The sequence below is a fragment of the Zootoca vivipara genome, chromosome 1 (genome assembly GCF_965207765.1).
Source record: "Zootoca vivipara chromosome 1, rZooViv2.hap1.1, whole genome shotgun sequence".
NCBI lineage: Eukaryota > Metazoa > Chordata > Lepidosauria > Squamata > Lacertidae > Zootoca > Zootoca vivipara.
The window spans coordinates 89,850,592-89,867,561 of record NC_142582.1 but is presented as its reverse complement, the minus strand read 5'-3'; the positions used below and the strand labels follow the sequence as shown (position 1 = coordinate 89,867,561).

Below are 16,970 nucleotides of genomic sequence, written 5' to 3'. Positions count from 1 at the left end.
TGTTATAAGAAATTCCAATATGTAAATAAGGCATCCCCAAACTTCGCCCCTCCAGATGTTTTGGACTACAATTCCCATCATCCCTGACCACTGGTCCTGTTAGCTAGGGATCATGGGAGTTGTAGGCCAAAACATCTGGAGGGCCGCAAGTTTGGGGATGCCTGATGTAAATTATACTAAGTTGTGCATGTGTGCATCATTGTCTTGTTTTGTACCAATATCTGAAGAACTTACACAAGTTCAATTTGCATGATTCCTTAAATGGAAAAGCAGGCATTGTGCTCCTATAAGATGCAGGAATTTTCCTCTCGATATGTTATCCAGAAATACGGAAAACAGATGGACAAGCTATTCATGCATGCACTTTTTGGTTCTTCCCAGGAATGTGCAAAATGGTTCTGTTTCATGAAGTCAAGCACCTCTGTGCTATTGTTAACGCAGAAGTAAAAACAAGAACAATCCTCCCCGCCTGCCCAAACTTAACATTTGGACTAGTTAATTTATTGTTGTTAGTACTATTATTATATATATGATAGAAACCTCACTGTACATATTTCTTTTTACTTGGGTTTTGTCAGGGGGGATCCACCGGGTACGTGGGAGGAGGGAGGCAAGAGATAGGGTTACAGGGATCCCCGGCCCCTGCTTTTCAGCAGCACCTCATCCAGCCGGGAGAGCAGTCAAACCTCCAGCGGGCAGGACAGGGAGGTGGTCAGCACCACGGAGAGAGGGCTCCAGGATGTTTGCTCGGAGCCCTTGCACCACCTTAGCCAAGAGGGCTCAGAGAGGGAGACGCTACGTCCATCACCCCAATTGCGCAGAGGACTGAAACGCAAGGAGGGGAGGTGGAGGCTGGGGTGTCCAAGTTCTTATGCTGGGGTAAAAACCGGAAGGAGGCACTCCCGGATTCTGCCAGTGACTAGGGCAGTCATGAAACTCTTTGCTCTTCACTGTATATAGTATGCACAATAAACCTGTAAAAAACCAGGTTGGAGTCCTGCGTAGTTACTTGTGAGCAACCACCACGTTGACCCTTACAGGTTTCTTCCTATATTAAAGGCTGTCTATAACAGGCACCCCCAAACTGTGGCCCTCCAGATGTTTTGGCCTACAACTCCCATGATCCCTAGCTAACAGGACCAGTGGTTGGGGAACATGGGGATTGTAGTCCAAAACATCTGGAGGGCCGAAGTTTGGGGATGCCTGGTCTATAAGCTAGCATGTTCTCTTGATTTACACCTAGCTGATTTTTTTAAAAAAAATCAATCCAAGTACCAGAAACAGAAGATGTACATATGATTTAAGCAGACATAGGCTGTGTTCAACAAGCCATGTGTCATCTCACAGAAGAATAAGCCACTATTTGTTTCTCTAAAGCTTGGTTCACAACATTTACACATCACTTGAGTAACAAAACCTCAAAGCGGTTTACAAAAAGTTATTGTTTTGGCTTATTCTTTAAATATGCCACGTGTTTGCTAAACAAACTGTGGCTTAGGTATGTGTGACACCAGGCCTGGTTATTAATGAATGGTAACTTTTCATCAACCCCAGTCTGTACGGTCAATAGTCAAGGGTGTTGAGATTTGTAGTCAAGAACATCTGGAGATCAAGTTGCCTTCTCCTGATATAAAATATTATATACTCAAGGGCAGTTTACAATATTGGGGGGGGGGGAAGGCAATTAAAAATAGATACCCAGATATAAAACAACCCAGTGCAGAATCATAGAGGTGGAAGGATTTCTGAGAGTTATCCAATCATATCCCCTGCAATGCACGAATCACAGCTAAAGAATCCCTGAAAGATGGCCATCTAATCTCTACTTGTAAACCTCCTATGAAGGTGACTCCACCTTCTGAGGTAGTCCATTCCACTTTTGAGTAGCTCTTTCTGTCATCTTTATATATTTTCTGATTTAAAGGATCAGTACATTTTAGACCACAGGCAAAACATGAAAATAACCCTTATATAACTCACATTTGCAGTAAATCTTAAGAGTATAGAGAAAATACATTTTTGCATTTCTTATTCTTATACTTTCCATATATTGTTTACCTCACTAGTTCTGAAAATGATGCGGTAATTGTATTGAGATCCATTTTCTTTTATTTCTTCAGGTTTTTCTCTTCTGAGGCTGACAGCTACAGGACCAAGGTTCTCATCTGCCCCAAAGTAGTTCCAGTGTTCTTGTGCATTTAAAAAAAAGGGGTGCGGGAGGAGGAGAAATTTTTATTTTCCATCTCAGAAAAAAGGGTTCTGTATTTTACATTTCCATAATAAGTAAAAGGATTAAGGACAGTCTTGCTCTACATGTGAGCAAGTTCCAACCATCCATGGGCAGATGCTCACATGGGCAAATATAGCATGCAAATACAGCTGGGAAACAATTCTAAAGATTTTGGTGATACTCATTCTAACCACTGTGGTAACAGAAACTGCTACCAGTTGTAACTATGAACATCTGGTTCACATGCTCAGTGTAATATTTGAATGTTGTAAAGCACAAAACCATATTCCAGGTATAGCAGACATTTTTCCAACCTACAGGCTGAGGTCTGTGTTCTGTATTAAAGGCACAGCAGAATTATAGGAATAGGAATAGGAATAATTTATTGGCCAAGTAACAAGCATACTTGGAATTTTGCTTCAACTACATTGCAATGTAAAAAACGTACCTCATACAAATACTATTCCGCTCACAATACAATATGTTAATTATACTCCCCTTTCTAGAACAGTAAGAAGTATTAAGTGTCAACTGGGGATTTGGAAAAACCTTTTAATATAAGGAAATATATTACCATAGAGAAACCTCCATTTGACTATTTTAATACCTGAATGCCTGAACATTATCACAGTCCCTGCTAAACAAGTTTTAATTACATTTCCATTTCTAAAATATTTTTAAAACCTCCGCGTCTTTCTGTAGATTGTACCTTTCGATTTGGTCTCGTGCCATGTACGTTAGAAAGCTGCCTAAACTATAAAGTCTAAAAAATCCCTGTCATATCATTAAAAAGCCAACTGCAAAATTTAAGCGTTTATATGAATTATGCCTAGAATGATCGGGGAACATTCTGTGCAGGAGGCAGTACTTTGAGAACATTTTGTAAAATAGCAAAGAATAATGCTGTTCAAGGTATTAAATGACTGCTCACCTTTCTGATAGAAGAATTTACGATAATAATATGCACCAAGATCCACGTGTTCAACGATGTATCTCTTCCCTCTATCCAAGTGCAACACCAGATTTTCCTTAGGTACTTCAAGAACAGCCACTCCTGCATTTGTGCAATGAGAGCTAAGAGTGGACTCAAAAGAGGCACTTTCACAGCCACTGAAGGATCCAGAGTTTGATTTTGTGAGACTGATCTTTCTTTCTCCTTCCCCACCAATCTCATTACGAAAATAAGGACAACTCATAACAAGGTCATTGCTTTTATCGTCTCCCTGGTCCATATTGAGACTTCCTTTGGAATTCAGGTCTTCTGTACTGCCCATTGGGGAATTGAAACTTGCAGAATGGGACAATGGTCCAGAAGCTAATGACGCAACTGCTGCAGCAGAAGCTCCAGTCGTTGTATTCCTTCGTTTGATCACATTGTGCTGGTTAACTGCCACTTCATTTAAATCAAATAATATGCTCTGACAATCGTAATGGGCGAAACACTTTGGACAAGTCCAAGGCCTGACACTGTCTTCTGATCTGCTGTCCTCAAGATCTGAGGACTTCCCAAGTTCCCCTTCAGCTTTGGCATTACGCAGCTTTCGAAAAATGGAAGAATCTCCCGTCTCCGATTTTGAACGCCTCTTCAGTGGCTTCTCCCTTTCTTTAAATAGTCGAAGGTTCTCCCTCTGAGTTATGGGCCCATCTATCACATCCAAGGAAAATCCTGAACCCTTACTTCCACTAGCTATAAGGAGTTCACAGAATTTGCTGGTGCCTGGGCCTCTCTGGTCACACTTTTCATCTTTATAACTTTTCAATAGGTCAAAAAAACCTTCCCCTGAAGTACCCTGCTTATCTATTGATGAAGTGCTGCCATATTCCCTGTGCAGTGATGGTCCAGATTTATAACTGGGTGAGATACATTCATCATAGCTATCTACATCAAGCTCACTTAGGGTAATGTCACTATTGCTTCGCTGTCTTATTCTGCGAAGCGCTTTTCTTGGGGAGCTGTGGTATCCATCAGGAGTGAGAAACCTAGAATCTAGGTTCTCAGACTGCCTTGTTTTGCTCTTAAGTGTGTTTTGGATACTCTTTAACATGACAGAGTCACTAGAATTCAAGTTAATAGAGCTCCCCTGGCTCCCGGGACTGCTTTTTGAAGACATACTATCAAGGCAGCTTGATGTATCCATGTCTTGACTTGATCTACTGCTTTCTTTGACATTTTCCTTCCTTGGGGGCCAGTCAGCAATTCTTGCCCTAACCCCCATTTTAGGTACTCCAGGAGTAGATGTAAGGTGATGAGACCCTTCATTGCGTGGAGGGCCTACTGGAGCCATCACTGAAGATCCCAAGCTACCATTCTGTGACCTGAAGCGTCTCATATAAAAGTCATCTGAATGGACTTTAGGATTTCCATCTGACACTCCAGTGGCAACAGCCCTTTCAGTCTGGGACCGCTTCAAACTGGTCATTATTGGAAAACGTGTTTATCCTTAGTAAGCTCCAAAAGAAAACACAGCCATCTCTGCCTTTCACATTAATAACTCTCTTCCGGAGAAGGTTATCCAGAAAACACAAAGGTTGCATGAGATCCCAGTTATGATCATGTAATATAATGGCAAATGTTCTACAGATGCAGCTTTTCTACGAACGACTGTTGTTCAATCACTTTTGACTTCTTAGAAGTCTTAATCCATCCATTTTAAAAAGCAGTCATCCTTCCATACGTCAAAAAATAATAATCTTCGTTTGAGGAACGAACTTTCAACTGGTAAACTTGCTTTAATCCTAGAGCAAATAAAGAAGAGAAAGTAATTAGCCAGCACATTCACTGTTATATAAAGCAGAAAACTGAAAGCTTCCAATACAGTAGTTGCTTTCTCAGTACATTTCACCACAAATATCAGCGATTGAGACTTAACATACAGTGGTACCTCGGTTTAAGTACACAATTGGTTCCAGAAGTCTGTACTTAACCTGAAGTGTACTTAACGTGAAGCGAACTTTCCCATTGAAAGTAATGGAAAGTGGATTAATCCGTTCCGGATGGGTCCACAGAGTACTTAAACTGAAAGTACTCAAACTGAAGCGTACTTAAACCAAGGTATGACTGTACTGTATTTTACAGCGTTGAATGTAGAATGATGCAAGTTGCTTTTCAATATATACAACAGACTTCTCTCTAGATCAACAAGTTGTAGGAAAGCTATTACCATCTATAAATATGGAGAAAGAACAGATTTGCTGCTAAATTAAGAGATACTGAGTTGGATCCAAAGCTGCTGTTCTGCCAGTGGAAAGCACTTTTGGTTCCTTACTGTGGGACTCTCCACCCCCTATTGTTGGCAATTGCTCCTTCTCCCTTCTCATGTTCAACCCTCAATAGATGATTTTGGGGGGCACAGGAGGCTGCAGAGGAAAGGAGGAAGCATGAAAGCTCCATTTTTAAAAACTTTTATGGAATGGGACACTTAGGATGCAAGCCATTCTTAGCAGATTGTCTACATGTATGATTGAGGAAGACTAGGTGTAAATTTTGAGTTTTTGTATGGAGTATGCAGGATTGATTTGGAGATGACTGCTGAACCAGGCTGCTACTGCTACCTTCAATATCCCAAGGGTAGACCTGAGAAGCAATTCCTTTTCATCTATTTATTAGTTACTATAATTATTATGGCTATTATTATTATTATTATTATTATTATTAACTGCTTGGTTTTCTACTCAAAATTCAGAAGACATCTTTAAAAAGACGTATCTTGAAGCTCAGCAGTAGCAGCAAAGCGAAATGAAAGTCAGTTACAGTATTTCAGAAAAAGCTCTTCATTAACTGCATGAAATCAGTTTTTGAAATGTAAATGACCACCCAAGACTGGGATCAAAATGCGTGAGGGTTTCACCCTCCTCTGATCACAGTCCCAATGAAAACGTCCCTCCTCCCCAAACAAAACAAAAGCTAAAAATACCTTGAGTGATTTTTTTTGGGGGGGTGTGGCAGTGGATAGGAAGAGTTGAAGAGTTAATCCCCCCCCCATGTGCATGGACCTGATCCTGTTCGCTTGGCTCACCTTGTGGCAGCTATCTACATTTCAAAAACTACACATCAATTATTTTCACACAATTAATGTAAAAAAGCTGGTGTGACTACCGAGAAGATGTTGCTGCAGATCACCAATCTCACTTTCAAAATTAGGACCAACTCTAGGTTTTGTGAAGCCCTTGGCATGATGATTTGGGTGGGCTCTCCTCTCCAGTGACACCCATCTTTGGTGTTGCCACTGCCTGTGGCATTGGGTCCTTTGCCTCCCTGCTGTTCTTTCACTCAAGAGGGTGAAGAAATGAATAGGTAGCGGAGAGAGGCAGCAGTAGTTTGTGAGGGGTCTTTGTGAGTGGCTCCTCCTGTTTGCTGGGGTTGCAGCTACCACTAAATGACTCTGAGCCCTGACTGAAAATAAGGCAACACGAGGCATATATTCCTCTGCCAAGCTCAGAGAATAAGAAGAAAGAGCCAAATCATCTTCCACTCTCCTGACCAGTGTCCCTATGTGGAGCTGATTAATCAGGAGGTGGGATATCTTGGGGGAATAGTGTGCTGGGTAAGATGCCCCCCCCCAAGCAGGCTAGGTGCCCTGCCCTGGTAGTGCCAATTGCATTAGAGATGGCTTAGATCACCTCTTTCCCCAGATCATCTAAAAGAGACCCCCCTCCTTGAAAGCAGGAGCCACAATCACTAGGTACATAAAATTCTAAAAGAAACCAGATTAGGGGAATAAAAGAAGGGTGAACACTGAGATAGTTTCTGAGCAAAATTCAAAGGTGGCCAATTAAGAGTAAAGCCCAAGTCAACCTTCTGGACGATGACTAGGAAGTCTTCCCAGAGCATTTCTCCTTGTAAACCTTGGCATAGGTTAGTGTTCAGAGATGACTCAAGACATTTTGCTGATGGCAGAATATCCAAATGTCACCTTCATGGTGCCAAATATATATTAATAAACTGATCATAGCTGCCAAGTTATCCCTTTTTAAAAGGGATTTTCCCTTATGCTGAATAGGCTTCCTCACGAGAAAAGGGAAAACTTGGCAGCTATGAAACTGATAGTTAACAGTAGACTTCCAAATCAGGCTCGCTCAGCCTGTTACAAAGATGGCCTTACTAGCTTCATGTTCCCAAACTTATTTTCCTCTCTCAGCCTTTCTACCCACCACCCCAAATCTTCTTCTCATTCCCACATTGGAACTCTATTTGCACAAACAAGCTCTTACTGCTAATGGGTGGCAGTGCAAGAATCGTCACAGAGAAGTTTTACACTGGAGCCATAGAGAAGCCCCCTGACAACTGCCAGGCTGGATACAGCCTTCAAACCATTTATTGCTGCTCCCCTGTTTCTGCTATTCTAAGCAAACAAAAGTAGTTTTATAAGACCTTAGTAGCCCACAATACATGGTTAGTGGGCTGTATCTGGCGTGATGGTTCACAAATCATCCAAGTCATCAATGTGCATAACACATTTGCTTAGCACCAGTGGGGCTCCAGACAGCCATGTGGCACTCTGGTGTGAGAAAAAGTATTGCTTAGAACAAATTATCGCAGCATTTCCCCCACGGGCAGCTATAAAACCACGAGTTTTGCATGTGCAACTGAGTTTTCAACTTCCTTCCTAGCACAGCCCCTTGCACCTTCTGAAAAATCGCTTCTGAAGGTCAAGCAACCTTCTGGAACAGCATGGGATGCAGTTCTGGGACCATAACTGGGGTGAAAAATCAAGAGGTTCCACAGAAGTGTTTTCTGGCCCAAAGCCCTCGATTATGACTGTTGCCCAAACAAAGAGCAAAAAGCAAATGAAAACATTTTGAAGCATTTCTGCAATATTTTTACCTGAAGGTTCACAAAACAGAAAATACAAATACAGTGGTACCTTGGTTTGTGAACAGTCTGGTTTGCATACATTTTGGATTACAAACATGTCAAACCCGGAAGTACGTGTCCCGGTTTGCAAAAAAAAATTGGATTACAACCCCCCCCCCTTTTTTTAGATTACAAACAATTTTTGGGGGGAGGCCCCATTGGCGAAAGCGCGCCTGTTTTGGTTTACGAATGGACCTGCGGAACGGATTATGGTTGTAAACCAAGGTACCACTGTACTCAAACCCTCCCTGCCCCAAACTAGTGATTCAATACATGAATGAAATTTTTCTACACTCATCTTACATATTAAAATACAAATGTATTATCTTCCGTCAAAACAAAGCACCTTTCAAATTCCAATTTTATAAGGTTCCTGAAACAAACGGCGCTTCCTACATTGGCTCCGGACTGATTACAAAGTGATGGCCTGTCTTTTAAAGCGTCTTAACAGGAACAACAACAAAAGCCACCTCCAGAAATGCACCCTGGCAGGGAGTAGACAAAGGCAAGAGAATGTCAGCATAAAATCCTGCTCTGCTGTATACACCCTTTAACACAAAGAAGAGAATCCTATTCAGAGACTCAACCAATTACACAAAATGTGGCCTTCAAATAGTTGCCAAGTCTATGCATGCAAGGAGGCTGCTGAACCAGCACCACGTTGACAGAGAAGTATTGTGTACAAATCAAGGCTTCTGGCAGTTCTAGGGAAACCAGCACTTTCTGCAGCCTCTTCCCAAAAGTAACAAGTGCTTGCTACCACAGTAATTAAACCTCTAGCCAGAACATATCCTGCCTCCAACAACCAGCAAATTCTAAAGAGTTCCATGGAATGCAGTATCTGGAAGAGGGCATGGCTGTCAAAAAGGAACAGTTAATGGAAGCACCCTAGGCTGCAACGTTTTGTCGCAGGCCTCCCTTATGTAGGCAAAATGTTTAAAACTGCAATAAAATGCGTCACAGGTTTGCTGCAATATTCACACGCTTTCCTTGCAATTTCCTATTATCCATTATTAAAAGAATAATAGGCCTTATATGTCTAAGTTAACAATCCCCATGCTTTATCTGCTAAGGCAACACAATGGCTAGACTGTTCATTAAACAAGCCATTCCAAACAACCCATGTTTAAGACGCCTTTCATAAGCCAATTGCTATTTTAAAATCTATAATTAAGGTTTTAAAAACACACAGGGTGAGAAGCAATGCACTGCAAATGGGTGTTCGCTCGTGCAATGGGGCTTCTCCTTCCTTTCGTCCCCCTTTATCCCCTCTGAACATCCCCAAAATCTGCCCTGGAGTGTCTATGGACACTCTCTAGAGCATATTTTGGTGACACAAAGGTGCTGAAGGGGGGCCGAGACAAACCAGAAGTCCCACTGTGCAGGCAGATTTTTGTTCCAAAAGGAGACTGACATCTCACAATCAGTAATGACCACATTGAGTGTCTTCATAAAGGGTTATTAATCACCTAACCTTTTAAAAAGAACATTACTTTCATAGATTTAAATAGCTGAATTGCTACTGTTGGCAAGAAATATTATGTGACGCTATACTCATCAAGGGGAAGGGGAGAATCAAAACTTCTTCAGAAAAGTTTTTATTTCGAAATGAGTATTTAAATAGTTGGGGTGCCTAGATGAACTCTGAAGAAAGTGGAGGGGAGGAGGGAGAGGGAGAGGGAGAGAGAGGGGGGGGTATCCACTGAGTTTGGTGATGTTGTAACTGTTCCTTCCTTGGCTTCAACTGATCACAACTCACTGTAAAAACACAATTGCTCAGAAAAAGAAGATGAAGAAAAAAGGGGGGACACACAGTATTTCATGTTTAATATAATTCAATAATTTCTCCATGCCAAACATAATCTGTAAAGTAAATATTTGGCATTTAAAAAAAGAGTAAAAAAAAGAGGGGGTAATTCAATGGGGTTTATTCAATGTATTTTTTATAAGTCTGTTACTCAGAATAAATCCAGCTGCCTGGTGCTTATTTAAGGAGAGATTTCTGCATGCTCTGTGCTGTTTCACATGTAAAGCTGACTGGAAATACAAAATATTTGCAAAAACAAATCTAGCTCTTGTCTTAATGTCAGCTGTGCTCTCCAGCTTGACTGCAATTTATCAGTGATTGTCAAAGAAGAAACATGTTGAGCATTATGCCAGATTCATAGGGTTGCCATATTTCAAAATGGTTTTAATAGAGATTTCCCCGATTTGGCAAAATCCCCCCTCCCCGACGCCATTTTTACACCCGAAAACCAGGACGTGTCATGAATTTTCCTTACATATGGCAAGCCTACAGATTTATAACTTTTACGTTCCTATAGGCACTGAAACTTTATGAGACTGGTGGATGGCAATCAACATCTAAGAACAATTCCCTAAGAATCCTGGCCAAAGGGGAGGTATGGAACAAATAAGCCTCTTAAATACTGGAGTGGGGAGAAGGGAGAAGCAAAGAAAAACAAGCAAAGTGACATTGTAGGGTGGGGCCAGAGCTTTAAAAGTACTGGATATTAATCAGGTTAGGAAAGAGCTGGGAAGGGAGTGGCTCTATTTTTTGTGTTAACTGTTTGTTTTTATAATTTATATTGAAATGAAAACTGATCTAGGGATCTTAAAATAAAATCAGTAAAGTCATTTCCACCTTATTAACTGGCTGTCACAAGTCACACCAGCCTTTTGACCTTGATGCTCAAGTTGCACACTGCAAAGTTTATTATTAGAATGTTAATGCTGTAAATCAATGCGGGATCCCTTCCTCAAAATCCATGATCTTCAAAGTCACCAGCAAAACGCAAATAATGATAATCAAAACAATACAAATCTAGCAATAACATCTGTGTCCCATGTTTCCTCCAAAGAGCTAAGGGTAGGCTGAAGAGACAGCGATGCCCAAGGCCATTCAATGAGCTTCACAGCTAAGCAGGAGCTTAAACTCCAGACCCTTCAAGCCTTTGGCCCCTGCCAAAGGTTCCCCAAACCTGAGTTAGAAGAACCACTTTGGATGCCCCTACATATGCATGGAACTCTCTGTAACTTCAGTCAGGCAACAAACTGCACAAAGATCAAGACCCCTATGTTCTCTCTTAACCACCCGAGATGATTTTGCATAGGCCTCAGCCCCCTCAGGAGTCTCTAGCCATTGCTGCATGTTCGTCAAAGCTCCAGATTCTTTTAAAAGGCCTGCTGAATCTGCAAATGAGGATACTGCATGGAACCCAAGGGAACGCTGCCTAGGAATTCTACTGATAGTTCTAAATCCATTGGTTGGTTGGTTGGTTGGTTGGTTGGTTGGCATCCATTGTTGGGTGAAGTCAAACTGTTGGGGAGTTACAACGCCTGCTGTGGCTGTAGAGACCGATAAGGGAGAGACATGTGTTGTTGCAGCTGGGGCAGATGAAGGTGTCCGGCTGTGCTGCTTCACAACCATGCATCATGGTGTTTCTTCTCTTTGCGCTCCTCCCAGTGGTCATTCCTACTCTGCTTAGCCAAAGGGCCTGGGGCCTGAAGTCAGCTCTCCCTGGGGATCTACTGATAGTTCTAAATCCATTATTTTGGGCATTTCTAGTTAGGCAGCAATTCTAGTAAGCAGTGATATTCGATTACTTTGATTTAACAAGGAACCAGTTAGAAACAATGCTGGGTGGATGCCAGTGGATAGGTCCCTGCCCCCAAATATTCTGCTTTTCTCATTTTGACCAAACATTCGGAAGAAATCCCAGATGGTACTAACTGTTCAACGGTGGAACAGACTGCTTCAGAAGATGGTGGACTCCCCTTCATTAGAGGTTTTTAAAGAGAGGGTAGATGGCCACTGATCAGGACTTTGGAGGAGATGACCTTTAAAATCCTTTCCAACTCTATGGTTCGTAAGGAAATCATTCACATCTCTTCCAGCCTGCTTTTATTTTTACTTCTCACACACATGCACATAAACAATCTGATTTAGATTCAAATTCAAAATCCGCACAAGCAAATTACCTAAGGCACATGTGTAGGCGTATGCCTGTTCCTCTGCATTGAACAGCTTTAATCAACCTTTCCACACTATTTTTTTGATTGCACTTTATATAATAACGTCACATGGGTAAGAGGTCTATAAAAGTAATTTTAACTCATTCTAGGATGGAATTTTGTAAGCCTATTTGGCTGTTGGTTTTTTGTGACTGAAAAAAAGGCCTCCCACAGATGAGACAGAGAAAAAGTCAATAATTTGTTAATTTAAAAAGATAAAATCACAGCATAGGGTGCTATCCTGTTAAACCCACTGAAATCAATGGACTTTAATTTTCACAATTAAAAGGTTATAGGTGGCAATTTATCAATTAATATTCCAGCCCTTTTATTTTACTGCCGTAACCATTAGCCTACAGGTGGCAACCATTTCATCTACGTCCAACTGATCCACAATCGCCAGAGCATGGGTCCTTTTGGACCCAGAAGAGGGCAGAACGGGGGCGTAATGGGGGGCAGGGCATAACACAGTGGAGTATGCTTCACAGTAGAGTGAACAGAAGCCTTTCCTGTCACGCAAATAGATGTTTTTCCCACAATGCAAACTGCACCCCCACCCCACCCCTGGTCTAGATCCAGAGGCTCAGTTGGCTGGATGGGAATCCTTCAGCCCCCTGACGAGCAGCTCCTCATCACTACCATAGAATAGGACCAGCTTTATTGCACTAAGAAAAAAAAAGGTAAAAGACTAGAGGAGACTCCTCCTCTAGCAGGTGTTATTAATACAAATACAAGAACATTGCTGTGAGACTTGACCATCCTCTGTGTTGCCCTTCCATCTGGAGCTGGCTGTGGGGTTCCATCCAGTGTCAATCAAGCCTTGTGTATCTCAATGCAGGTCTGAATTTATTTTACTTTTCTTGACCAATATCTATTAAAGTCAGCTCCAATTTTTCATCCAATTACATTTTTGTCTCTTTGTTACACAGTGAATCGCTGCTGCCCCCCTGCCGCCGACAACAAGGACAGGTCCTAGGGTTCAGAGAAGCGCTGCGCAAGCGCTTCTCCGAACCCCAGGTTTCTAGCGCCCGTTATTGAACGGGCTGAAATACACTAGTTACACATAATTTATCACCTGTCTATTGGCTGCACTCTCCATGACTATAAAGTTCTAGAAGATTTAATTAATTAGGGGTATGAGCTGCTGATGTGAGATACCAAAAGCATTAAAAATGAAATTTAACATGTTTTAAGGCTCCTTCTTTCAGCATCTTCCATGTCTGTCAGTCTGTCAGTCTGTCTGTCTGTCTGTCTGTCTGTCAGTCTGTCTGTCTGTCTGTCTGTCTGTCTGTCTGTCTGTCTGTCTGTCTGTCTCTCTCTCTCTCTCTCTCTCTCTCTCTCTCACACACACACACACACACACACACACACAGTCACACTAAGGAAATAGCTATTATCATCAACTTAATGCTTTTAGTGGTATAAAAGATAAATATAAAACTGCAGAGATATGCAAAACCTATGTGATTCATCTGTAAACTCTATACTGCGGCACAATGTGGAGGTTGGGTCTTCACTTCAGAATGCAGATGCTGAGATATGGCAAATCACAACAATTTTGCACTAATTCATATTTGCCTGATAACTCACGCCCTCCTAAACTAAAGCTAAATTATATGTTTAATCTGCAGAGAGACTAAGAGTAACAAAGAAGTAAGAAACATGGGTTGATTTCACTCAAAAGTAGTTTCAAATTGTCACAGATACATTTATAATTAATTTCCAGAGGAGTAACTGTGTTTAGTCTGCTGCAGCCTTGTGGCATCTCAAAGACTAACCAAACTTATAATTAATGCGAGCAAATGAAAGACAGCACTAGTGCGCACATGCATTTGCATGTAAAAAGGAAAAGCATTCAACTGAGTGGATTTTGCAAAGCACCAAGTGAGGAAGCCGGTCAACTCACTAATCAAACAGTATCGCTAACTCGGCCTCCTATTATTTCACAGCAGTCAAGTCCTTCAGGATGCCAAGAAGGCTCTTGTGTAGGTTGCTGCCTACCTTTTCATTGGCATCCTGGTGTGACATTTGATGGTAAAGGGGAGTGTAAGGGTCCTTTGCTCTCAAGCTCTGCATACACACCACACACTCACCCATTATTTAAGAGCGGACATCCTTAGCCCTAAACGATATCCAAGGCAATATTTATAAATTGACTTTTATATTTCATACCAAAGTACCTGAAAGCAGAAATTGCTCCAAATATTTGAGAGTGTTTTCTTGTGTCATGCTTTTTACCTGGATACAGAATGCAAAATAGAAAATATGTGCTTTGCAGGACAAGTGAGAACTTTCATCTGTACAGAAGCAACTATTTTTGTTGTTAAATACATGTGATAAGTTACTGGGAAAAGATTAGGCCCCTAGCTTTTTCACTTACTAGAACTATACCTGTACTAGAACTATAGTGCAAGCCACAATATTAGAGAGTGATGATTTTTGATGCAGAAGTGGGAAAATCTCCACTTCAGACTATGCAGAAGCCTGGTTGAAAGTCTATTCTCAGTCAATCAGTGATAGGGTCTATATGTGAAAGGACCAGAATCTGACAATTTTGTTTAACAGTTAGAAGTTTCATATGTTTTTTCCAGGAATCACAAAAACACACATACTATAAAATAGATGCCAGTAACCTGCTAAGTGTTTGTCACTTGGCTTGAGATTATAGCAACGTCTCCAATAGCTGTGGCTTTGGAAGAAACTCTGCAAGAAACTCTGCATTCTCTGAGCACCATCTCAAACTCTTAGAATGATGTTTATAACCCACCTGTTCCTGAATAATCTTTTTCTATTCCAGAGCAAACTTGGCTGGCACATTGCCCTCTGGGCCTGTAGGAGGAGATATTGAACACCAGCATCTCACCTTGTCCCTGCCCCAACCTCAGGTAGGGTTTAACTTTGTGTTGTAATACTGATAGCTAGACTGATTAAAGCAACAGCAGAAGCTATGATCATTGCTTGGGGAATACAATGCCAAGAGAATGAAAAGAAAGCCTATCCAAAATTGGAAGCATAGTCCAAACATTTTGGAGAAGTGGAGGAAATGACCTGAAGTGCTACCGAACAGTTGAAAAATATAAAACACCTCTTATAAAATGAAGGCGAACTCATCAAATTTATCTCAAAGTGCAGTTTCTACACTGCATTCACAGAAGAAGCCACAAAGTTTGTATAGACAATATCTTCTATAGCAGCAATTTCAGTTCTGGAAACTTTGGGAGCAGGAGGTACAAGTCAGGGATAGGTTCAAAAACATGCTAGGCCACAATTACTACAACTGCTGCATCACTCTGGACTACAACATTATATCAACCTGTAACTGACATGCTGAAAGAACACATCTGAATGTTTTTGCAAGTAGGACAGCAGGGGTGTCATCAGAAATTGCAAAACCAGCAGAGTCCAAGAGTCAAGATTCTTTAGTGGACTTCTGGCTAGCTGTTTTTGCTGAAACATCAAGTCCCCAACCCTACCAGCCCACTATGGCACATCCCATTCTGTTATCTCCATGAGCAAGATAAGCTTTTGGGGGCAGAGGGGGCTGTGTTGGAGGAATCAGTGACATGTCTGCTAGTGCAAAGCCTCCTGTGATGAGGCTGGAAGAGATGCTGAGGCAGTTTTTCTCCCCACCCATGTCAGGAGGGTGAGGTTGGAAGAACAGAGGAAGGAGACAGGCTGTTTCTGCTTTATAAGCCACAGAGAAAGAGGGAGGAAGGTGGAGGACAGGGCAAAGAGAGAAACAGAAAGATATCCTCAATCCTATCCTATAATGAGCTGGGGCTCTCAGGTCCAAAGCATGGGCCAAGAGAAGCTCTAAGCCAGGCATAGGGAACCTAGTCTCTCCAGATGTTTTGGAACTACAGCTCCCATGATCCCTAGCTAACAGGGCCAGTGGTCAGGGATCATGGGAGTTGTAGTTCCAAAACATCTGGAGAGCCAAGGTTGCCTATGCCTGCTCTAAGCCTTGTCCTCTGGTGTAAGAGGTGGCTGAAAATGATCTACAGGTTATGGTCGTCTGGAGAATATCCTACCACCTTTGGAAAGAACCATATAATTTGGCCCAGAATATAAATGCAGTGAAATTCTAACAGTTCTAGATATGGCTAGTATATTCTTAGACTTAGACAATACACACACGTTAAACACCTAAGCTATACAAAGCACACTGTAGGAAGTGCATGGGAAGCAGTCAGAGAAAAAGGTAACCCCAGCAACTGTATCCTCCTAGCACTGATGCAGCCAACAGGCCCCCAGGCTCTGTCCTAAAAATTCATTTTCATACGTCTAATTAAAGTCCCTTCTTCAAAATCAATTGTCCCAACTTTACCGCACAGACTAATTTTACTTTCATAAATACATAAGAGGAAATCAATAAGACTCAAAACCTCAAGATAGAGAGACAAACTTCTCCCAAACAATCAAAATAAATAAGGGAGGAAAGGAGGCATACATGAAACACCTTCCTTTTTGTGGGAGCTTCATCTGGCTATCTTAAGAATGAAAAATCAGCACAATAGTTGGTAAGGGCTGGAGGAGATTCCACCCAACACCTGCTGTTGCAGTTGGCTTAATAGCAGTCCTTTGCTAGATTTGACAATTACACCCACATTCCCCTGTGAGGGATTAATTGTTTGCTAAAAATAAAAAGGAGATTTGCATTTCAAGTGAACTGCCTGAGCAGTGTGCTATTTCACAGGAGGTGAAATTAATCAACCTTCTTGCTGATGAACCCAGATTTTATTTCAGATGTCCAGACTTAATTTGAACCCAACAAAAATATGTATTTTAGTATGTTCTACAGCTCACTAGAACAACACACACTAATAAAATTAATCATATACTATGGCAGTGATGAGGAACCTTTTGCCCACA

At 41.6% G+C, this 16,970-nt stretch overlaps 1 protein-coding gene across 3 annotated transcripts in view; it reads right to left on the bottom strand.

Annotated features, from left to right (window-relative positions):
• Positions 1-16,970, bottom strand: part of SIPA1L1 (signal induced proliferation associated 1 like 1) — a 154,185-nt gene that overhangs the window by 45,872 nt on the left and 91,343 nt on the right. For all 3 annotated transcript variants that reach the window (XM_035113061.3, XM_060273729.2, XM_035113094.3), the window contains 2 exons: positions 3,162-4,966; positions 2,059-2,189 (listed from right to left, as the gene is read on the bottom strand). In XM_035113061.3, the coding sequence (XP_034968952.3) occupies positions 2,059-2,189; positions 3,162-4,650 (1,620 nt within the window). In that variant the 5' untranslated portion in view covers positions 4,651-4,966. The remainder of the gene's footprint in view (positions 1-2,058; positions 2,190-3,161; positions 4,967-16,970) is intronic.